The sequence below is a fragment of the Echinops telfairi genome, unplaced genomic scaffold, assembly GCF_000313985.2.
Source record: "Echinops telfairi isolate 266 unplaced genomic scaffold, ASM31398v2 ScPeMD7_7420;HRSCAF=8458, whole genome shotgun sequence".
Taxonomy (NCBI): Eukaryota; Metazoa; Chordata; class Mammalia; order Afrosoricida; family Tenrecidae; genus Echinops; species Echinops telfairi.
Genome location: NW_022111320.1, coordinates 45050933 through 45075160, shown reverse-complemented (window position 1 = coordinate 45075160; position 24228 = coordinate 45050933). Strand labels below are relative to the sequence as shown.

General features: G+C 41.1%; 1 protein-coding gene across 1 annotated transcript in view; it reads right to left on the bottom strand.

The window, feature by feature from the left end:
* Positions 1-24228, bottom strand: part of LOC101655657 (collagen alpha-6(VI) chain) — a 134799-nt gene that overhangs the window by 70387 nt on the left and 40184 nt on the right. The window contains exons 13-20 of the mRNA XM_004704181.2: positions 23577-23648; positions 23461-23487; positions 23076-23120; positions 22932-22985; positions 21694-21756; positions 14869-14934; positions 13218-13271; positions 1246-1281 (exon numbers count right to left, since the gene is read on the bottom strand). Coding sequence (XP_004704238.1) covers positions 1246-1281; positions 13218-13271; positions 14869-14934; positions 21694-21756; positions 22932-22985; positions 23076-23120; positions 23461-23487; positions 23577-23648 — 417 coding nt within the window. The remainder of the gene's footprint in view (positions 1-1245; positions 1282-13217; positions 13272-14868; positions 14935-21693; positions 21757-22931; positions 22986-23075; positions 23121-23460; positions 23488-23576; positions 23649-24228) is intronic.

The following is a 24228-nucleotide window of genomic DNA, read 5'->3' as shown; positions in this document are numbered from 1 at the left end:
AAAGTTCCAAAAAGAGCAGGGATGTGCAAAGAACCTTAATTTAAACAACTATTAGGTGAGCTTAAGTTTATATTTTAGTAGGTAGTTGACTATAATGGTCCCTCACTTTCCATATAAATCAGAAAGAGGAAATTCTTCAACACCTCTCTCATCTCATTCATTTATTGTATGCCATTGGCTCTACTCTTTGTTGATGTCTCGTCTCGGCGCTTGTATATGTATAGTAAACTCTCTTTGTCTTAGTCTATCTGAAAAAATACCTACTTTACACAAACGGATAGTTTAGCGAAGTATTGAATTCTCGGTTAACATTTATTTTTCCTTGTATCACAAAGCTACTATGCTGTTGCTTTCTGGAATGTATTATTCCATTCATTTACAGACAAAACCCCATCTTTTCTCTCTGGTAGTGAGGTGTTTTTCTTTAAAATTCTTTAAAATTCAGGAGTTTTGCCAGGATGTAATGGAGGATGGATTTATTATTTACCCTGAAAGCATTTTTAATAGGAGGATGTGTTTCCCCTACTTTGTAAAATTCAAAGTGACAATTGCTTTGTCATTGCAGGTTAATTGAGCAGATATAAAAAAATCAAAACCAAACTCACTGCCATTGAGTTGATATCAACTCATAGAGACCTTAGAGGGCAGGCTAGACCTGCCTCTGTGAGTTTCCAAGACTCTAACTGCTTATGGGAATAGAAAGCCCAGCCTTTCTCCCAAGGAGTAGCTGCTGATTTTGAACTGCAGACCTTGGGGATCACAGCCCAACGGGTAACCACTATGCCACCAGGGCTCCTAAGCATGTATAATGAGGTAATAATTATAAGCCAGTGTGTAGTAAGGGTATATGGCATAGTTTTTGGTATAATTAACATTTGAACAAAATATCCAGAATACTTAATTTGCATTAGGATTTTGGAGATTTTATGCAAATTGTGAGAAAGCCTTCAAAGTCAGCTGAACAAGAGTCTGAGAGCGAGGTCACCCACTGTGTCTCTAAAGCATGCACTTGACATCCAAGCAAGGTAATATTGAACTGTAATTGAGCCAAGTACTGTCTTTGATCATTGATTTTTATCACCTTTGATGAAAAGGTCCAAACTTTTCCAAGATTTTATTTCATAACTAATATCATCAAAAAGCAAATTTTAGATTTGGAAACGTTCTTACAGAGCCTTTATTCTAGTTCAATGCTTAGACATGGAATGTTTATCATTTAGAGTTCAGAAAAAAAAATCATTATACCTGTGGACCTGTGTGTCCCCTTTGACCAGGAGCTGCCTAAAATAGAAGAAAAAGGAAGAATATCATTAACTCTGAGAATTTAAAAACATTGATTTAAATTAATAACACATATCTTAAGACACTGACATACAAACGTCCCCCTCAGCATAGTACTTAAAGTATACAGTTGTTTTCTTTCCCGTGGATGCAAAAATGTTGCCAACTTTCAATTCCTACCCTAGGGCAATAAGGAACTGAAGTAATTGGCAATTGAATCCTGTGGATACTTATGAAAATAGATTGTGGTCAATAATTTGCCCTCCACTGGACTTTCACTATAGCTGTTCACAAGCTGAACAATTGACTGATTTGAATTTTCTTTCTTCTTATTTTTCCTGAGCTCTAAAGTAAGCCAGAAATGATGAGTGCAGTAGCCAGTTGGCAGGAAGTCAGAGGAAAAACTGAAACAATTGACTGTATGAATCTTTTTGTACATTAAATTCAGAAACTGAAGATAATCAAGCTTTACTTTTAGCTCCAAAAGTCAAATAATAAACAGCTCCCTTCAGCTTTTCAAACAGTGCCATTTCATCAGGCAAATATGCTGCACCGCTTTGACATGTGAGAAAACAAAGATGTGACTTTGAGGATAAAGGTGACCTTAAGCCATGGATGGTATTTTCAATGGCCTAATATGCATGTGAAAACTGGACCATGCATGAGGAAGACTGGGAAATGACTGCATTTGAATGGTGGTTTTAGTGAAGAATATGAAATATACCATGGACTTGTAACAAGAATGAAAACAAAAACTGTCTTGGGTTTGGGACAGCCAGCATGCTCCTCAGACACATGGATGGTGGGGAATGAGGCACACGTTCATTAAAACAAAATAGGAAAGAAAAAGACCAAATGGCTATCAGAAGAGCAGTTATACAAAATAATAATAATTCATAAATTATCAAGGGATCATGAGGGAGGAGAGGTGGGAGGGAGGGGAAATATGAGGAGCCGATAGCAAGGGCTCAAGCAGAAAACAAATGTTTTGAGAATGGTGGTGGCAACAAATGTACAAATGTGCTTGACACAATGAATGCATGTATGGATTGTGATAAGAGTTGTAGGAGCTCCAATAAAATGATTTTTTTTTAAAGTAAGAAAAAGAGCAGCTATAATTTGCCCTTGAATGCAGAGCAATTAAAGGGAACTGAAGAAATGACAACATAAAAGAGCTGAGTAGAAGATTTTAAAGGGTTGCTAGATAACACAAAGTATTAGAATGACATGTGCAAAGATCTGGAGTTAGAAGATCAAAGGGAAGAAAGAACACACTTCACACTTTTCAAGCTAAAAGAACAGAAGAAAATTCAAGGTTTGAAGGATTTCATGGGCAAAATATTGAAGTAGGAAGCATCAAAAGAAGATAGAAGGAATACTGTGTTAGTCTGGGTAAACTAGGGAAACAAATCCACAGAAACTCATAGGTATAAGAGAAAGTTTTATATAAAGGGCAAGTATACATTCAGAAATCATCCAAACCCAGTGCTGTCCAAACCCATAAGTTCAACATTAGCCCATATGTCCAACACCAATCTACGAAGTCCTCCTCAATGTCACAAAACACACGCAATGATGCCGACTGCAGGAGGAAAGCCAAATCAGTGAGTGTGTAAGCTTCTCAGTGCTGGCAGGGGTCTCCACATGGCTGCTCCAGCACCCAGGGCTGCATCGGGGTAAGTCCATATGGCTTTTCCTTAGGGATGTCTTGCAGGAAGTGAGCCTTGCCAACTGAAGCAGGGAACTGGCTAAGGCTGCTGCACCCTGGTCTGACCATCAGAAAGCAACAGACTGGAGAACTCAAAAGGTGAGACTCACAGAGCCATTTATCTCTCCTTCCTTCAGTTAATCCCATATGTGTTTATAGGCCAGGTTGACACAATAAATCTTAACTATCTCAAATACCATTTCTTCATAGAGTACCAAAAAGATTTGAGACATACATAGAGGACTAAATACATAGAGTACCAAAAAGAGTTGGTTGATATTCAACCATTTGAGGAGGCAGGAGCATATGGTCAAGACTTTGGTGAAAAACAAGGTTCCAGGAGTTGACAAAATATCAGTTGAGATGGTTTAAAAATAGAGGGGAATCTAGATGTGCTCATTTGTCTATGTCAAGAACATTTGGGGGTGCCTCAACACATCCTGTTGGACTGGAATTCAAAGTGTAGGTACTGCTAGGGCAGTGGTTCTCAACCTCCTTAATGCTGCAGCCCTTTAATAGAATTCTCATGTTGTGGTGACGCCCCCCAACCATAAAATTATGTTTGTTGCTACTTCATAACTGTAATTTTGCTACTGTTATGAATCAGGCAACCCCCGTGAAAGGGTCATTCGACCCCCAAAGGGGTTGCGGCCCACAGTTTGAGAACCGCTGCACTAGGGACTCTGAGAAGCTCCTACACTGGATGTCAGCAGTAAGTCTAAGTGGAGATACCATGGGCTCAGCAGGCATCTTCCTGGTTCAGAAAGACAATCTAGGGTCTCATGTGGGCCCCGCAGAAGGCACTGGGGATTGGAGCGGTGAGGGGTATGAGGAAGAGCACGAGGAAATGGGGGAAACCCAATTAGCTACTCCTACCATCCTCTGATCCAAGATGCTGAACAAAAGAAAACAGAGCTGGCACCTGTGGGAGATGGAAAAGGTGGCATCGCTGACATCCAGAGTCGTTCAAGGCCCTGGATTTGCCAGACCCTCCATTGGAGAGGAAAAGGAAGAGGAGGAGGGAGCTACAACATTGAGCAGCCACAGCTCTATACCCAGGGATCCAGAACCTGGACAGCTAGGGGAAAGGACAGTGGCAGGCATCAGCCTGGCTGCCTGGAAGTAGCACCTAGAGCTAGTGCCCCATCACTCTGCCTTCCAGGCTGGAACCAGTTCACTACTGAATGAACACAGCCTTGGTTTTAATGTCCATCGCCATCTTCCCCATCTCCCTTTCCACATCCAGGCAAATCACACTTCTTCTCAGAGACCCCCTTTATTCGCTTCTGTGCATTTGGGGACATCGGTTCAAGGCCAACCTGTCTTAGCATGTGGAGAATAAAGCACCCTAGCTACACAGCCAAAAAAGAGGAAGAAAAAGAAGTAGAAGAAATTTGGAAGACAGACAACTGGTAAAATGATTAAAAAAAATCCATATTTGTGCCCATTAAACAAAAGGTTAGCCAGGCTAATGTGGAAATTATCTAACAGTATCATTATTATATGCAAGTCCATTTGTGCTAAGGCTAATTAAAAACAGTTGCAGCAATCCATTGGCAAACGACTGCCTGAAATTCAACCTGGATTTAGAAGAGGATATGGAATGCATTGCTGATGTTGAATGGATCTTGGCTGAAAGCATGGAATACCAGAAAGAGATTTAGCTGTGTTTTATTGACTGTGCAAAAGCATGTGACTGTGTGGGTCAGTGCAAATTCTGGATCACATTATGAAGAATGAGAATTCTAGAACACATACTTGTGCTCATGCAGAACTTGTATATATGAGGGAGCACCCCACCAAACTTGATTTCTTCAAAACTAGGTATTTAAAAATTTTTACAGAATAACCTATCGCCTTCAAAGTACTCTCCATTACACTTAATACATTTGTCAAATGTGTGATTCCATTCTTGGGAACATTATTCAAACTCATCTGTTTGGATGGCTGACAGCACCTCCCTTGTTTTTTCTTCTACATCCTCAAATCTTTGACCTTTTATGTCCATCTTCATTCACAGAAACAAAAAAAAGTAGCACGGAGGGGGTCAGGTGAGTCAGGTACGTGGGGCAAGAGAGGCAAGCTGTTTTTTGCTCAAAACTGGTGGATTGAGATGGCTGCCTGAGCAGGTGCATTGTTGTGGTGACAGAAGTCCCCATCTTCTACAAATCAGGCCTTTTTTTGTCATATACTGTCACACAATTTTTTCCCCAGAATCTATAAATTAAAAGCTTGATTAACAGCCTGACTTGGTGGAATGAACTACAAATGCACTGAGTCAACATTTTCATCCATTCAGGAAGTTGATGGATGGCCAGAATCAGGTTTCTCATCAATCAACATTTCACCTTTTCTAAACAAGAAAACCACTTGTACACTTGATTTTTTCCCCATGGCACTGTCCTTGTAAGCTGTGGTCAACATCACAACAGTTTCTGTGGCATTTTTCCTGGGCAGGAAACAAAATTGAACAACCACATGCTGTTCTCTTAAATTGGCCATCCCCCAAAATGAGGCTCATGTGAAACTGCTTTTATGAAAAAATTCACTGTGACCAGAGAGGCCCTTCCCAGGTGACACCACTGGGTGAACTTACTCAGAGGGAGTTGCTCGATTGCACTTAGTGGGGAAAAGTGGACACTACGAAAGCTCTGCCTACGGAGCTTTTCTCTGTTGGATTTTTTGGGGGGTACCTTCTCAAAGACTAAGAGGCAGCCATTTTAAAAGAAAAATGGAGATTTGAAGTGATTTAAAATTAGGAAAGATGCACGTCAATGTTGTATCCTTTTACTATACTTATTCAATTTAAATGCTGAACAAATAATACAAGAGGCTGGACTATATGGAAAAAATGTGGCATTAGGATTAGAGGAAGACTCATGAACAACCTGTGATATCAGGTGACACAACCTTGCTTACTGAAATTGAAGTAGACTTAAAGCACTTACTGATGAAGATCAAAAACTATGTTTTGCAGCATGGATTACACCTCAAATTAAGAGAAGCAAAGCAGACACATAAGCAACCACATGATAAGTGGAGACTAGTTTCAGATTGTCAAGGATTTCATTTTATTTGGACCCACAATCAAGGATGATGGAAACAGCAACCAAGAGCTCAAGCAACACACTGCTTTGGGAAAAGTCGACCCCACAGTCTCTGTGAAGTGTTGAACAGCAGAGAGATGACTTTGAGGACCAAGGTGTACCTGGCCCAAGTCATGGCCCTTTCAGTCACCTTAGATCCATGCAAAAGCCGGACAATGACTAAGGAGGACCACATAATTGATACACTGTTTATGGTGTTTGTGAAGAATACTGGATATATCATCGATGGTCAGAAGAATGAATAAACTGGGTTGGAAGAAGTAAAGCCAGCTGCTCCTTACAAGCTAAGATGGTAAGATGTCATGTCACCCACGTTGGATATGTTCTCGGAAGAGACTAGTCCCTGGAGAAGGGTATCATGCTTGGTAAAGTTGTACATAAGCAGTCTCGGCAACTACCCTTTTATTTATTTATTTCTGATGACTGCTGTAAACCTATCAATCACATAACCTTGGCCAATTCAACTTTTTACAGTCTCGCACCTCTGTTTGCCCTTGTGTCTCTGATAACCACAAATAAACTGTAGTCTCTCGATATTTGTCTTTTCTTTATATGCAAATGAGGCTAGATAATATTTATCCTCAAGTGATTGACTTACTTCATTATAATTTACTTACTTCATTATAATATAACTTACTACCTTATAATTTCATTCAAAAACTTATAATGTTTTTAAGCACCATCGAGATTGTAGCATGTATAAAAATGTAATTTCTCTTACTGGCTGAATAGTGTATCACTGAAGGTATGCATTATCCTTTGTTTATCTATTCATCTGTTGATGGGCATTAGGTTGCTTTTACCTTTTGGTTATTTTGAACAGTGCTACATTGGTGCACAAGTCTCCGAGTTTCTCCTTTCAATACTTTTGGCTATACACCCAAGAGTAGAACTGATATGTTTTTGTTGTTGTTGAGAAATTGCCATACTGTTTTTTTCCTCACAGTGGTTATAATATTTTTCATTCCTATCAGCAATGAATAAGGGTTCCAGTTTCCTCATGTCCTTGCCAGCCTTTACAAAAAATCATTTTATTGGGGGTTCTTACAACTTTTATCACAATCCATCCATCCATCCGTTGTGTCCATCACATTTGAACATATGCTGCCATCATCATTTTCAAAACATTTTCTTTCCACTTGAGCTCTTCATATCAGCTCATTTTTCCTTTTCCCCTTCCACCCTCCCTCATGAACCCTTGATAATTTATAAATTATTATTATTTTTCATGTCTTTCACCAACCGCTGTTTCCCTTCATCCACTTTTCTGTTGTCTGTCCCCCTGGGAGGGAGTTCTATGTAGATCATTGTGATCGATTTTCCCTTTCTCCCCCCATCTTTCCCTTACCCTCCTGGTATTGCTACTCTCATTATTGGTCCTGAGGGGTTAATCTATCCTGGATTCCCTGTGTTTTGAGCTCTTATCTGTACCAGGGTACATGCTCTGCCTAGCTGGATTTGTAAGGTAGAACTGGGGTCATGACAGTGGGGGAGTGGGGAGGAAGCATTAAAGAACTAGAGGAAAGTTACATGTTTCATTGGTGCTATACTACACCCTGACTGGCTCGTCTCTTCCTTGTGACCCTTCTGTAAAGGAATGTCCAACCGTCTATAGATGGGCTTTGGGCCTCCACTCTGCGTTCCCTCTCATTCACATTGATGCGATTTTTTGTTCTGGGTCTTTGATACCTGATATACTAGCAGGTATGATACCTGATTTTTTTTGACTAATAGCGATCCCATGTACAACAGAATGAAACGCTGTCCAGTAATGTGCCATCCTCATAATTGTTGTTATGTTGTGCCTGTGGTTCCAGCCACTGTGTGAATCCAACTTGTCCAGGGTCTTCCTCCCTTTTGCTCCCTTCTCCTTTCCCAGGGACTGATCTCTCCTGAGAACAGGTGCAAAGGAAGTGAGATAGTCTCACTATCCTGGCTTCTAAGGAGCATTCTAGTTGTACTTCTTTCAAGACAGATTTGTTTGTCCTTTAGGCAGTCCATAGTACTTTGTATATTCTTGGCCAACACCATAATTTAAATGCATAGGTTCTTTTCCAGTCTTTCTTATTCAGTGTCCAACTTTCACATCTATATGAGGCGATTGAAAATACCATGGTTCCCCCTCCCCACACCCTGCCAAAGGGCGGAACAAAAATGGAACATAAGAGGCCAACAATGGGAGCTAAGCCACTGGAGGAGTACTAAAAATAGACGTCAGACTCGGAGTCCCGCTGGACTGGTGGGGAGATGGTGAAAAAAGTCAACAATAGGGAACTATGTATATATTTTTTTCTTTCTCGCTTTGTTGCTGTTGGTTGGATGGTGTTTAGTCTTCATTGGGTCTGTTTTGTCTATCTCTGTAAGACAGGTATGAGAAGCAAGCCTGAGGAGAAAGCAACAGGACTGATGGTTGGGTGGCGGGCAGGGGCGGTCCTTGGGGGAGAAGCCTGGGGGAAGGGAGCTACAAGTAAACAAGGTCATGGACAGAGGAATAACTAGGGATCTAAAATAATGGCAAGCAGGGAGTAGAGATCCCGGTAGTGGTGGAGCAGCCGTAATCTAGCTAGAAGAATTACTGAGAGGCAAAGGAGGGGTGAATAGGATAGTGAGACAGGAGGAAGGTAAAATGAAATAGAGGAAAGAATGAGGAAGCAAAACTATCTATAGAGGTATAATATAGAGGTGTACATATGTAAATATATTAATGCATAGCGATAGGGGTATTGACCTATGTACATATATTTATATGGCTATCCATTGAGGCAGTTGATGGACTCTGGGCCTCTACTTAGGTATTCCTTCAACACAAGAACACTTTGTTATAATAATGTAGCCTTGGGCAATGCCCACCACTTTGACATGATCGCTGAAGGCAAACTGGGTGCGTAAGCAAATGTGGTGACAAAGGCAGATGATGCCTGGTTATTAAAAGGTATAGCGTCTGGGGTCTTAAAAGCTCATAGCCAAACAAACAGCCATCTAGCAGGGAAGCAATAAAGCCCACATGGAAGAAGCACACCAGGAATGTGATCATGAGGTGTCAGTGGGATCAGACATCAGAATTCCAAAAATAAACAACCTCATCAAGTGATGGAGAGGGGTCAAACTAGAGATGCACACAGAATGCATCTATGGGGCTGCATGGAGGAGAAATGCTTCCAAGGGGCAGTTTAGCACCCATGAAATATACAATACTCATCCGATTCTTTAATCCTTCCTCCCCACGCTATTATGATCTCAGTCCAATCTCGCAATTCCCACTAGACCAGTGTTCAGAGAGTGGTGCAGACAAGAGTTTTCAATATACAGAATTCAGGAAAGACAAACCCTCTCAGAAACAGTAATGGGAGCAATGATTCCAGGCAGAAAGGGGAAGGGAAGGAGGAGGAAAGGAGGGAAGGGGGAATGGGCAGCAATGATGATAGAATCACCCCCCCCTCACGGGGAAGAATACCAGGATAGTAGGTGAAGGGATAGAATGGGTGGTGTAAGATATGTATAAATAATAATAACAATATATAACATATTAAGGATTTATGAGGGTAGTATGGTGGGCGAGGGAGGAAAAAAAGAGGAGCTGATATCAAAGGGCTCAAGAAGAAAGATAGTGTTTAGAAATTGTTGATGCCTATAATTGTATATATATCCACTTGAGATAATGGATGTATACTTTGTTATAATATATGTAAGAGTCCCCAATATAATGATTCATTTAATTAAATAAATAAAAAGAAAACACCATGGCTTGTGACTGGCATACCTTAGTCCTCCAAGTAACACCCTCGCTTTTCAACCCTTTACAAAAATCTTGTGCAGCAGGTTTACCCAATGCAATGAGTTCTCTGACTGCTGCTTCCATGAGCATTGATTTTGGATCCAAACAAGATAAAATCCTTGACAATCTCGGACTTTTTTCCACTTACCATGATGTTACCTATGGATCCAGCAAGGATTTTGGTTTTCTTTACACTTCTATTTCTGGTTGTTGCTTCTATGCCATATTTATTTTTCTTTTCCTTTGCTGTTTTCAACACATCCAGATTGCTTATCTGCACGTTCTATTGTCTTCTTGGTTGCACTCTTTTTGTAAGCAGTCGTATTGTCTTCATTTCGTTGAGAGTTTGCAGAGATATTTCCCAGAATTCTTCTACTTTTTTTCCCCCTTTTTGAGTCGTTCCTCTTCTATTGGAGATTTATCTACAGTTTGCGGGTACGTAGTCTCGTCCTCTTCCCTTGCAGTTTCTCCATGTATGTCCTGAGCCACTTCTTTCGGGTTACTAACCTTCTTGAATGGCACTACCAATTTAATTGGAGAGGAGCCAAAGAATTGGTGTGCGAACACATCTGACCTCTGCAGGCTATAGACAAGGAGCCAAAAGAATCCCACTCCTCATCTGCTCAAGGATGACTCCCATGAAGCAGAGAACAGGCATGACGTCATCCTCACCCTTCTTTGTCCTGACACTCGCCATCCTTCTCACAGCACTCTGCTTCTCTCCTGGGTTCAGTTACCGGTGATATGGCCACAGAGAGCTCACGATAATAATCACTGTTTATGGGGGTTAGTGAGGAAGCTAACAGGTTGCCACACATCAGGATCAGAAAACATGAAGGATATAGTTCTTTTGTCCACAGTCCCTCTCTTCTTAGCCAGGCCAGCAGACAGGAGTCTTTCTGGTCCTTGGCCTCTCAGTCATGTGGGTCAGTTGGGCCAGTTCACAAAGTTCATTGAGCACTGATAAAACCTCCAAGGGCACCGAAGTCTGAAAATCAGTCTCCTGCCTGAAGGTGCTCAGATTCACTGGTTCTGTGGTTTGTTCTGTCTTATCCTTGAGTGGCTCCTGCCTCTGGGTCCTCTGCTGCCACCATCACCACTTCCCTCAGGGACCCTGCAGGCGCTTCCTGGTGGCTCTCCTTTCTTGACGGTCCCGAGACTCTCCGTTTCTGCTTCTGAGATGGCCCCCTTACGGTCAACAGAATGGCAAATGGCCAATCTCCAAGTTAGAGCTTTCTACACCTTATTTCCATACAACCGTCATCATTGGGTGTGAGTTACAAAGACAGAGGATAAAGAGTCATAACAAGTATTTTTGTTTCAACACAGGAGGTATAGCTGGCATTGGATCAGTAGCTTTGCTATAGACATGTGATCTCAAATACCTTCTTATCAAAATATTTCTTCTACGTTAGGGCTCTATCTCCCTTCGGCTTTTGCTATTTAAGAGATGCCTGGAGTTCAAACCAAGGCCCTTCATAAGTTTCTCTGTGTTGTAAGCATATCTCTCCGTTGTCATAGTCACTAGGATTTCCGCCCACATTGATGGCAGCCTCCCTAGCCTAGGCTGCTAGTTGTAGATGATACAGATAGAATAGTTCCAAGTTTTTCATTACTTTTACTTTTTCTGCTAAGCTGTGTTTCTATGGAAATGATCTTTGCTCATCTGATATTCGGTGGCAACCCAGGGTTTGCTCACCAGCTCTTTCAGGATGATGACGGTTACCTGTAATGCAGCCTGATTCCTACCTGAGGTTGGAGGTGATATGTGTCAGCGCTGCAAAATCTCTCTCCTTAAAGTCCACATTTATCGCTGGTTAGTATTCTCATCTTTTGTGACGTGAGGATCTGGGTATTCTTTTTAGATTTATAATTTCATAAATGTCTTGGGAAAGTTTGCAAAAGGAGACTAATGTAAAAAAAAAAAGTTCTTATTTTGCCATTTTGACTGAAAACCCTCGTTTTCCTCCTAAACTTTACTTGTGAATCCACAATTCAAGCCTTGGTCAGTCATATTGACTAGGAATCGTTTAGTTTTCATAATACTTAGAGACACTGGCTTAGCCTTTAGAGAGGCCACAGCCTCTGTAGAGATAAGTCCACAAAGACACAGGCTTACATGCAAGGGTCTCCTAAGGTGATATTGCTTATGGTGAAAAGATGTTTCTAGAACTTGTATTTCCTTTTGGGGAATAAATGAGGGGCAAATGCATTTCTTTATATTTAGAGGCCTTAAAATATAACCAGTAAAGTGCTTTTCCACAAGAAACGTGTGTCCCTTTTAAGCATAATCTACTCTTCTTTTTTTCTATGCCTTGAAACGAAGAAGGAAGTGTGTTCCAAAATATTTTATTGGTGGGGTGAAAATAGCTGACCATGAACTTTTTTCTTTTCTTGCTCAGAAAATACAATGCTTTATCGTAGCTGCAACGTGCAAAGCCCATTTTTACTTGTACTCCATTTAAAAACATATATTTTGGGAGGTGGGTAGGGAGGAGGTAGAAGAAATCAATGAAGCCTGGTTAATAAACTAAATGAATAAATATTGAAAAGTGAGAAAAATCCACGGCCATCCAGTCTATTCTGACTTATAGTGACCCTGTATAGGGTTTATGAGGCTCTAACTATTTACATAAGCAGACAGCCTCATCTTTCTCCTGTGGAGCAGCTGGTGGTTTTGAAATGTCGACCTTGGGTTAGCAGCCCAGTGCTTACCCCACAGCACTACCAGTTCTTCGCAAAACAAGAAAAGACAAGTCTAATTTAGACCCTCAAGTGGGCATTTAAGTACATTTCAGGAATGTTATCATTATTATTATTGGATACCATTTTCTTCCGTACTCGCTGTGATTTTTCTAAGTAACACAGTTACACTTTCTAAAGTATGCTTGCAAAAATAACAGCAGAGCAAGTTAAACAAACAAATAATCCCAAAGGACTATATCAACAAGCAATCCAATTTCATTCACTGCTATGACTCTACCAGGGCTGACTTTTCTAACTAGTCATGAGAACTGGCAGACAAGTGGATTTTGGACTTCTCTCCCCTGGCAACCTCAGTTAGCCGAGTGCATTGTCAGGCTTGGACCACTTTTCTCGTTGGCTACTGTTTTGTCCTCTTTGCCTACCTCTCTCTCCTTCTTGATAATTATCCCTGAACTCAGAGCCTTCCTGCCCTAACTGCATGGGTTGTCTCTCCAAGACCTTTGCCAGCCCTTTTCTGAGAACTCTCTCTTAAGTCAGTTTTTCCAAAGTAGTGGTACCATCCCACCCACTCCCCACGATCAACCATTTTCATCACATAGTAAGCTAGCGGAGCAATCTCCTCAGTTAGAATGACTCTTACTGTCTTTCTCCTGGAGCCTGGTGTTCCCGGGGGGCCCGGCCATCCTCTTCTCCCCTGTGAAAGGAAGCAGCAGATGTGGAACACTATTGCCACAGCGTGGACACATGCCTCTTGAATATCAACTGGTGGTGTTGTATGGAGGATAGATGGGTATGTGCCAAAGACAGAGTTATTTTCCCTTTGGAACACGGCATTACTTCCAGTGGTCAGCAGTGACATCTCTTCTGGAACAATGAAGAATGGCATGACAAAAATGCCATGGCATGGCCTCATTGGGACAGAACTGGTGAGGGGCAAAGCATGAGACAGGACCTAAAAGTCTGTCCCCAACGAAAGGTTCTCTCTACTGAATCTGAGCCCTTCCCTCTGTGGAGTCCTAACCACTGACCGACTTGAGTTTGGGATACATGCCATAGGCATGTGTGGACCACCGTGTTGATACACAGGCTATGTGTTCATTGAAGCCTGGTACCCATAGGGATATGGTAACTGTCATTGTGAATTTCTACCTTTGGATTTCTTGTTCCTTTTGGCTAATTTATAGATGATCGCTCCTAGGAATAAATCTTATTGTACTCATAAGTCTTCCCAGTATATAAAAGGAGGAAGTCATTTCTATGCAATAAGACTTATATCATTGATGGAACGACAGCAGGTAACATCTACTGAATGTTTATGGCAGGACAGACTGGGTCACTGAATCCCCACAATAACCCTTTGAAAGGAGCCTACTCATCCTACTTTGCAAATGAGAAAATCAAGGTTTCCAGGAAGAGACTCAAGACTCCAGAGCTGGTGAGGGGGCAGAGCATGAGGTAGCGCTACAGAGTCTGCCCCCAGGAACGTTCCTTCTCCTGAATCAGAGTTCCTCCCTCCGTGGTGTCATAGAGGAAACTTCCTAATCCAGATGATACAGACACGCATTTTGCAGGTACACGGCCATGTTTATAATTTCTGAAAAACTGGTTAAAAAATGAAACCAAACCCCAATTCACTGTCATTGAGTCGGTTCCCACTCATAATGGTCCCATACAAGGTTTCTGAGGCCATGACTCTTTACAGGACCAGACAAGCCCATCTGACTTCTCAGACTCCCTGCTAAGTTTGAACCATCAACCTTGTAGTTAGCAGCACGATGCCTATCCCACAACACCAGCTGTGATTTGCAGGAGTCATGAGATTAATCCTAAGGGACTTACCTCTAGCGTGTGGGCCATACAATGTGGACCAGACAGATCTATCAGCACTTCCTACCACGTGCTACCTTTAACGCCTTTTTAGGTTTTGTGCTTAGGATAATGGGAAGGGCAAAACTCTTGATGCAGCATAGGCCTATCAGAAAGCTGCTCAAGTTAGGATGTAAATATTTGCATTCATAAATGAAGACCTCCAGAATATGGTTTGGTGAGTCAAGTCACCACACATTTAGAGTTGGCCGACTAACTGCAAGGTTGCAACTCACAATCACTAGATTTCTGCTTCCATAAAGAGTTATAGTTTAGGGACTCACAGGAGCCAGCCATTCCGTGCGGTCCTATATGATCGTTAGGGGTTGGAATCGATTCGTGGGCAGTGAATTTCGTCGAGTTTGGAAGTACACGAGCCCCATCTTTTTAAAAGCCTCTGTTTACATGTCCACATCATTAATTACCTGCCTTCCGTTCTCTCCTTTCAAGCCCCTGGATCCTTGTATGGTGTTATCAAGTCCAGGAACTCCCTAAACATAGACAATAAAGAGAAATATTAATGTATTTTGAACACTGCTCTTAAAAATGTGATAGATTAAACACATTTTATCACCCCAAAGGAAGTTAACACGAGAGTCCCAACCTAGTATTTGACAGTAGTGTTGTCGCAAACTGGTGCCTGTCGAATTGGTTCCGACTCATCGTTACCCTAAGTGCAACAGAATGAAACATTGCTCGATCCTGCGGCACCCCCACAACGGTTGTTGTGTTTGAGAGCATTGTGGCAGCCACTGTGTCAATCTGTCTTGTTGTTGCGGGCTTTCCTCTTTTTGGCTGATTCTCTACTAAGCATGATGTCCTTCTCCAGGGACTCGTCTTTTCTGAGAACATACTCAAAGTATGTGAGATGAAATCTCACCAGCCCCTCTTCCAAGAAGCATTCTGGCTGAACTGCCTCCAAGACATGCTCTCCTGGCAGCCCAGGGTCGGTGCATGAGTCTTTGCCAGCACCGTAATCCAAACACGTCAGTTCTTCACTGGCCTCCTTCTTAGGCTGAAATCACAAACGGCTTGGCCGTGTCTCTTCTCCTCCTGCCCTTTGCATTACCAGGAGTAACATGGAGGTGCAACGTGAGTGTGTGAAGAGAGAGCTAACACTCTCTGCAGAAGGCACCGCCAAGGGAAGCCAGGGTGACAATGACTTGTGCTTATGGTGATTCTTATTCTGGGCCCAGAGGGGCCCCTCTTGCCATTGCCTCTCCTTCTCTCTGCTTCCAGTCTTTTTCTTTGCGACCTAGTGTATCGTTGAGGGTTGGTAGGTTTTACTCTCACCTACCCTTGGGACAAAGAAAAAGTTTGTAACCGTCACGGAAGTACAGGAGTCATACTGAGGCTATCCCTCACCTCCAATCCCTCATTTCGTTCCGGCTAGCTATCCCTATTTACTCACCTCGACTTTCTCTCTCTCCGTCTTCACAAACTCCTGGATCTCCTCCACCCCCGTGAATATTGATTCAAATAGCCCATCAGGAACTTATTGAAAAACAAGTGCACATTGTGGGATGGATGATCGTTTGCCGACCAAACTGAGGGCTTTCTAACTCAGAGAGTTAGGGCCATAAATAGAGCCTTGTCTCCACAAGGGCAAGGCCACCGATTGATCCAGTCAGTTCGGTCCATACGCCAATAAACTGAGAGAGACAGCAATTTTCCACTCCCGCTGAGTGCTGTCTGCCTGGCTTTCTGGCCGATAGCTGCCCAGACTAACTTTATCAATCAATAAGCAATTTGAGATCACCAACAGGGACACAGCGTTGCTCCAGATACTTGGTGAGCTATTTAAACAAAAAGTTTCTGCACTTAAAGGATTTATAGGAGCTTAAAAATGGACCTAGGGTTTACTTAATATAACCAATATTAATAACATTTATGTGAAAATGCATTTCTTTTCCTAACATACAGAAAGCCAAGAATTTTCTTATATACCATTTTCCCCTTAAATTTAAAGATTGGTCTATTAAGTTCTTCAAGCAGGGTAGACTTAATTTACAAAGAAAGGTGGGTCAGGAAAAGGAAGGTAGTATAAAGTCCAGAATATTATTCCACTGACTATGAAATCCCATCATTGTAGTTGAACTTTGAGCTACTTCATCAAGGAGGTGATATCAAAAGGAATAATTAATCAGCACCTTTTATGGAAGAGAATGAACCAATTTGCATGGGAACAAGTTGTTTGGTTGGTCTGGATTTTAACTGATGGGATTGTCCTTTGATTTCTGTGCAACTGGACAAAAGAGAATAATTGAGTGCAAATTTATGAGGACAGGTGGGCTTCTAATACTAAGTACTAAATTCCTTTAGAACAATGTCTCTTTCCACCTTCTATAAATCAAACAAACTGTCTGGTTCAGTTTCCCCTCAACATTATGTGAGATTTCCTTCTCTTCAGCTCAGATTGGATGACTGCAAATACAGGATCTACAGTAGCCTTCATGGGATAGAAATCCTTCCTGAATGAACTTGAAGTTTCAGGACTTTGTGCCATTCGCTTACCTTCCTATGCGTACCCTGACCCACGTTATGTCCCCGTTCCGTGAGTGTGCATCTGTATTTATTTCATCAACCTCACTCTCACCACACATAGAAAAGAACAGATTTGAGACCTATGTTCTCAAGTCGGTAGGAAGAATGCCACAAAAGGAAAAGCCCTCTAAACTTGAGCGTTGTAACAAAAAGCCTTCACATAGAAGTTCGAGTGGATTGGTTTTCCAACTATTTTGAGTTCATAGAACATTTCTGTTTAAATTGCTAATTAAAAAAATGCACATGATTCAGTACTGCGAAATTTGTTATATAATCACATTTTCTAGTGGACAAATTAAGGGCAGTTTTGGTCAGAGTGAATGGCAATTGCACGATAAGACCCCACAAGACGTAACCCTAAACAACCCCCAAATGGTCACCATATGCAGATGGCTAAAATGTCTTCTATTTGATCTCTGATTTCTTCATGATCCTTGTTCTTGGCTTGTTTTTCTGTTTCTAAATTAGATAGTTTTGATGTTGCTTGAAAACTCTCAGATCACCAGACTATTATTAGGAGATTGCCCTTAAGTAAACAATGTCATCCTTAACTGTCAATTTCTCGGCTTTTAAATAAAATTATCTTTAATATGCAATTCACATGTGCATTTAACATCTGATATTGCATTGAATTGTTTCTCTGACTGACAGGCTGTATCCTGGAGGAGAAGTTGTTTACAGCTTAGATCTGAGATTCCCGGTTGTTCCATACTCTCATCAGCCCTTGGTACTTACTATAAGTTCTGAAAAAGCTTTAATCATTCTGATGGGTGTGTAACACATTACTTTCATACATGGGTGAGGGAATGTAAATTCAAACAAAGTTTTTGAAATGCTCTTTGACAGTAACTAGTCAAGCTGAATATTCATGCATAAACAGCATGATTCAGAAATTCTACTCCTAAGTACATAAGGGTGAGTCAAAAAACATTGCTACAAAATCAGAGTAACCTTACAAAACACACAAACATCAACATGTAAGCTACTGTTTATTGACATTGACTTCATTTAGACTATATCTATACACTTCAGAATGTAATGTTTCAACCTCTCCCGTCCTTCCCAGAAAATGTTGAGCTCTTTCGGTTACACCACTTCAATATGGCAGTTTTGATATCCTGCAGGGACTCAAAGGTTCCTTTTTAATATTCTTCAAGTGTGAACCAAGGATCATAAATAATAAAGTCCAAATCCTAAGGAGGGGAATGGTATCAGAGTTCCAGTTGTGAACAGCTGGCTTGCAGAAGGTTATGGATGTCAGTGGAAGCCCCAAACCCATTATCAGGGTCCTCTGACCGTAGTTGAGGGCTATGAATAGCCTTGCTATCAGACAGAGAGCATTATAAACTCCATTGTAGCGGATATAGTGAGGTTAAAAGGTAATACATTCCCATTGGATCTCCCTTTTTGACCCATTTTAAATTTGTTCTAGTTTTTAATCTTTCCTGCTTTCTTTTCAGTTGAGATTTTTGTCTGGTTTATTTTGTTATTTCCTGTTTCTTTTGTATGTTTCCCAGTATGTAAATTCAAAATATGTAAATCTGTAGAGACAGTCAGTGTATTAATGCCATATTGGGAGCATGGCAGGGGAGGAGGGAGAGAAATGGGAGCTAATAGCAATGAGTACAAGAAAGAAGAAAATGTTCTAGAAATGATTGCGGTGATGGTTATACAGCTCTTTTTAATATGACTGAACTATTAAACTGCATGGTATATGCATTATATGTCAATAAAACTATTAAAAAAATAAAGACGTCTAAAGTGGCAAGACTGGGGCTATAGGGTGGATGGGGTAAATTTCCTAATGAAATCCTTCAAAAATAAAAAAAACATTTTTATTGACATATCATATGCCATATGATTAAAATTTTCAGTCATATTAAAATAAGTTGTGCAATCATCACCACAATCAGTTTGAAAACAGTTTTTCCCTCATATTATAGCTCCCTGTTTTCCCCAGCCTCTCCTGCTATAACCCTAAGAAACTATTAGTCTAGTTACTGTCTCTATAGATTTCCTGTCTCTCCTGGATTCTATATAGAGAAAAACATACAAAAAAAGTTTTTAAAATCCAAGATAAACAAACAAACCAACCAACAAACAAAAAATCCCTGAACAATAACAAAACAGAAAACTCTCAATAGAAAATATTAGAAAGTAGAACAAATTTCAAGTGGGTCCGAAGGGAGAACAAATAATAGGGCACTAAACTTTAACCTAATTGTATCATTATTAATCCACTTTTCAATGCGCTCTGTTGGATAGCAAGGCTATTTACATTGACCTAGCCCTAGTTTATGTCGGAGAAGATGCTCTCTGGAAGCTTAATCCACCTGAGGACCCTGAAAATGGATTTGGGGCTTCATGTGAAACTTCACTGTCATCTATAGCCTTCTGCAAATTGGGAGCTTAGAATTTAAGTTCTAATATCTTCCTTCCTCTGGTCCTGGATTTCATTCCCGATGAAATTCTCATAGGACGTTCTTTGCTACCTTTGAAGAACGAGCAGGTGAGTTGTTGTGGTGGGAAACAAAATCCTTAGAACAAATGTCCTGGTCTCTTTCTCATCAGTGGGCTTTTCAATTTGTAAGAATTTCTTCCTAATAAATCCCTGTGATTGTCTTGTGTCCTTCAAGGAAATCTGTGAAGACTACCCCTTTGTAACCTGTAGTTGCCCAAACCTTCTGGCTTGAATTAAACTGACCCAGTGGATCTCTTCAAAAGCCACCGTTTTGATGGGACCTCTTCTTTGGAGACATTCTATCGAGACTAAGAACAAGTGTATGACTGAGGGAGCCGGTTGGTCTGCAGTTACCAGTGATCACAAAGACCTGCTTAAACACAATTTGTTTCAAACAAGTCCCAGCATGCAGGAGTATGGCTTGGGACTCTAGTAGCAATACTGTTTGAGTTATCCTTGTATATCCAGTAAAAATGTGGACATATGAAATGGATTGTTATAGATGCAGTTAAATGTTAGCACCCAATCATTTGATCTCCCTTACGATCCATTTAAATTTGTTCTTGTTTTCAATATTGTTTGTTTTCTTTTCCATTGAGGCTTTTATCTGTGTTACTTTGTTCTTTTTGTTAGTTTGAGGTTTTAAGAAAAATGCTTTTCTGTATCTGAAATCCAAGAGAGGTAACTATATAAAGACAGTAAGTCGATTAGTGGTTCCTGTGGTGTGGCAGGGGAGGTTGGGGGGAAAGGTGAGCTATTAACAATGAGGACAAGAATGAAGAAAATGTTCTAAAACTAATTATGGTGACAATTGTACAATTCTCCCTGGTGTGACTGAACTACTGAATTGTATGATATGTGAATTGCATACCCATAATAAAACTGTTGGGAAAATGTGTACATATGTGTACCAAAAGTCAGGCACAAGAATGTTCATGGAGGTACTCTTTCTAACAGCAGTTTGTGGGAACCATACAAATACATATCAAGATGGTAAGGGGTAAATCCATATTGGTACAGTCACATAACGGACTACTCCAGCAATGAGAAAAAAAAAACTATTGTTGGAAATGAATCTCCTAAGCGTAAAGTTGAACAAAAGAAACCAGAAACAGAAGCGTACATCTTATATGAATCCATTTAATAAAGGTCAAGAATGACTAAAACTAATTTGTGGCGTTAGGACAATGATCCTCTAGGGGAGGCAAGGTGGCAACAGGAGAGGGCCAGTGGGCTCTGAGGGAGTTGGAAAGGTGCTGCTTTTTGACGTGAATGGTGGCTGCACAGGTGTTTTCACATTCAGCAAGCTGAGCATTTAACATTGCGCCTTTCTGATGTGTGCGACAGCCCACCAATAAATGCTTTTAACAGAACCTAAGTGTATGGTGAATGTAATGAATGTCACCGACCTGTACATTTAAAAATGGCACTCTTGAAAAAAAATTTTTTCACCAAAATAAAATTATCAAAAACAATGACAACAACAAACGGGAGTGTTCATTCATTCATTCAGGCAAGTTTTGGAGGCCTATTTCCGGGTGGGCCTGGTGACAACCTGATAGTGGTGTCTGTATTCTTTTCGTGTGGACTATACATGCTCAACTTGTGGGCGCCGGTTCCCCGGTGTCATTAGTTTTGCCTGCCATAGTCCCAGTTGATTGGATTCAGGGAAATGAAGCTAATAGTTTCACCAGAGAAAGATTTGTGGAGAATAGCAAAAAAGGAGTGACTTTTTTTTCTTCCATTCATTCCACATATTGAGGCGCTCAGAAGGAACATGGTGGAAAGGTCTGAAATTCCTCCATAGTTTCAAGGACCCTTCTGAATAGATGGTCTCAAAAAAAGAACACATGCAAATGAAGTGCCAGGGCTTCCCCTTGTCCATACTCTCCCGGGACAGGAAGAGGCAGGGCTGGTGCCAGATGCTCGGGTTTAAAATGCTACAACAATGGTGCCTGTGACTTAAATTCAGGTTGGCTATTGTAAGACATGGGGCTATCTCTCAGTGGGATTGGCTGCTGACGGAGAGGCTGGAGACCAACCCCCACAAAGGCTCCAGGAAAGGAGGACCTGATGATCTGCCCCCTGTGAAGACCCTCCGGAGCACTTCCACTCTGTCCCACTTGGGGCTGTCCCGAGCTGGGATTGACTTCCCGGCAATGGCTGTTGTTGTTGTCGCCCTATCAGAAGCGTTGATGAGCGCAAGTCCAAACCGACCCACAGGCCACCCATCCCAGGTACTTACGGGATCTCCTCTCAGGCCCTTTGCTCCAGTGTCTCCAGAAAGCCCTCTCTTGCCCGGGCTGCCCTACAGTGAAAATAAATTACGGTAAGAACAGGGCAAGAATTTTTTGGTTAACTGAAATTAACAGACACAAACAAACCGACCAAAGCACTTGTTATTTCCAGCTTTGAATAATTAAACTTTTTTTTCCTACTAAGATTCATTATTTTTAAACTGGAAAGAAAAACCAAGGCTCACTTCAAGCATCATATGAATCGTTTAAGTGTGACCTCAATTATTTGCTCCAGGGGTAAAATCTGAGGTATAGATACATCTGCTACTGTGTTTAATCTTTATAAGTGTTTTATGAACCACACATGGCTTATTCTGTTTCTTTTAGTGAGGCAGCTGCAATTCAGAAAGACTAGCCAATTTTTCCCATGGTGGTGTGTTAAGTAGAAAGTGGGTTTTTGATTCGACTGTTCACACTCTAAAAAACAGATCAATTCGATGGAGGAAGTGTGGCTGCAGGTGGCATTTGTTCTAGATGGGAATTAGGGCCTGCGAGAATCACTGTGCTGCCCTGCTCTGTAGACCCCTGCAGCATCTCTTACTCCTGCCCTTAGTGTAGTAGCTGCTTTTCACTAATGGTCCCGATTCTCCATTTTTTAGTGCTTCCCTACTGTGACAAGGAGCCTGTGAGTGGTGGAATTGGTTAAGCACTTAACTTCTAGCCCCAAAATTGGAGGTTTGAAACCACCCAGAGATTTACGGAAAGCAAGGCCCCGGAACTGCCTCCGAAAAGGCAAAACCGGGAAAGAACCTTGGAGCTCAGTTCTGCCCCACACATATGGGATGTCATGAGTTTTCACTGGTCCAATGGCAAGTAACACTAACCACTGTGTCTGGGCAAAAATTTTCACCCCTGCATTTGACCCTATAACTTGGCATCGCCAGAGAAAGAGATAGAAGAGTCGGTGTAAACATTGCAAGCCTAGATTCTAAGAGGCCACAGTGTCTCTTATGCTGTTGTGTTTCTACTACATCCATGGAAAGGGTATGACCAACAGGTCCAGACTAGTTCTCTGCAGACACATGAATTATGGTCAGCCTAGACTAGCAGAACTCCCTAGACTCTAAGGAACGACGTATTTATCTCTTTATGTAACGGAAGCTTTGCAGTTGCTCATTACACAAAAAGTTTGTAGCAATTGAGTCTAGTCTGTTAATCTGTTGTGTCCCTTTGCTTCAACCCTTACCTGGGACCCTGCATCACCCTTTTCTCCTTTTCTTCCAGGAAGGCCATTATCACCCTAAAGAGAGACAGAGACAGCGTCAGAGTTCCGCTGTTGCAATGGGAAATCACTCAGACGGGTCCCTGTGGTGCAAGGAGAAGACTTTACCTGTTCTCCACTTAATCCATAAAGTCCACTTTCCCCGATTCCTCCCTAAAAAGACAGATAAAATCAGACCAGGATACTCCCCATTACGTGAAAAGAAGCACAGCACCACACAAAAAACATGTTTACTCGTTTTCTGCTCTCCATACTTCATTGTTAAGCTGGCTTTGGGTAATATCAAGGACTACTTAGTAATTGAAACTGTCAACTAATGAGATCCATCATTTGTAATCAAAGGTAGGAATAAAGGAAAGGCTAGTAATTTTTAAAAGATGAATAAAAAATGATGTTTACAACAGAAACTTCAGTTTGACTATCTACTGGCCACCAATCTCAAAAACTTCTAGATAACAGATGGTCAGATAAATGTCCATGTCTGAAAACATACCTCCTGTCCTGTGAATCCCCTGTTTCCCTGAAAATAGGAAAGACGATGGTGTTTAGTGTAGGGAAAAAATCAAGTGAATACTGAGGACATCTCACAATATCTTATGCAACTCTTACCTTAGGACCGTTGGCACCATAGCATCCTTTAGTACCTTGCTCTCCTACTGGCCCAAGGGCTCCTCTCTCCCCCTGAGAATGAGCACATATATAGATAAGCTGTTTCTATGGTAGCCTAGAATTTGTCTTAGGAACTAGGAACATGATTTGTTGGTAAAAATATGTGACTTTAAGGTAAAACTCAATACACGAGACAAAGAAAGGCAATGTATAATGATTAAAGGGTCAATTAAATATAAGGAGATAAACACAACATTCAATGAAATGACCTCAAAATACACTAATCAAACTCTTACAGAATTGGAGAGAAATAGACAATGCAACAATAATTGTAAGAGATGTTGATACACCACTTTTTATGAAGGATAACACAACTAACTCAACAAAGACACATAAATACTGAACAACACAATCAACCAAATTGACCTGATAGCATTATACAGAGCACCCCCACCCAAAACAACACACGATACATTCTTTTCAAGTGTCCATAGAACATTATCCAGAATAGACCATATATTAGGCCACAAAGCAAGCCTCAGTAAATCTAAAAACATCACTATTAAAAAAGCATCTTCTTAGACCATAGTGGGGGGAAGGAAGCATTGAAGAATTAGAAGAAAGTTGTGTGTTTCATTGGTGCTATACTGCA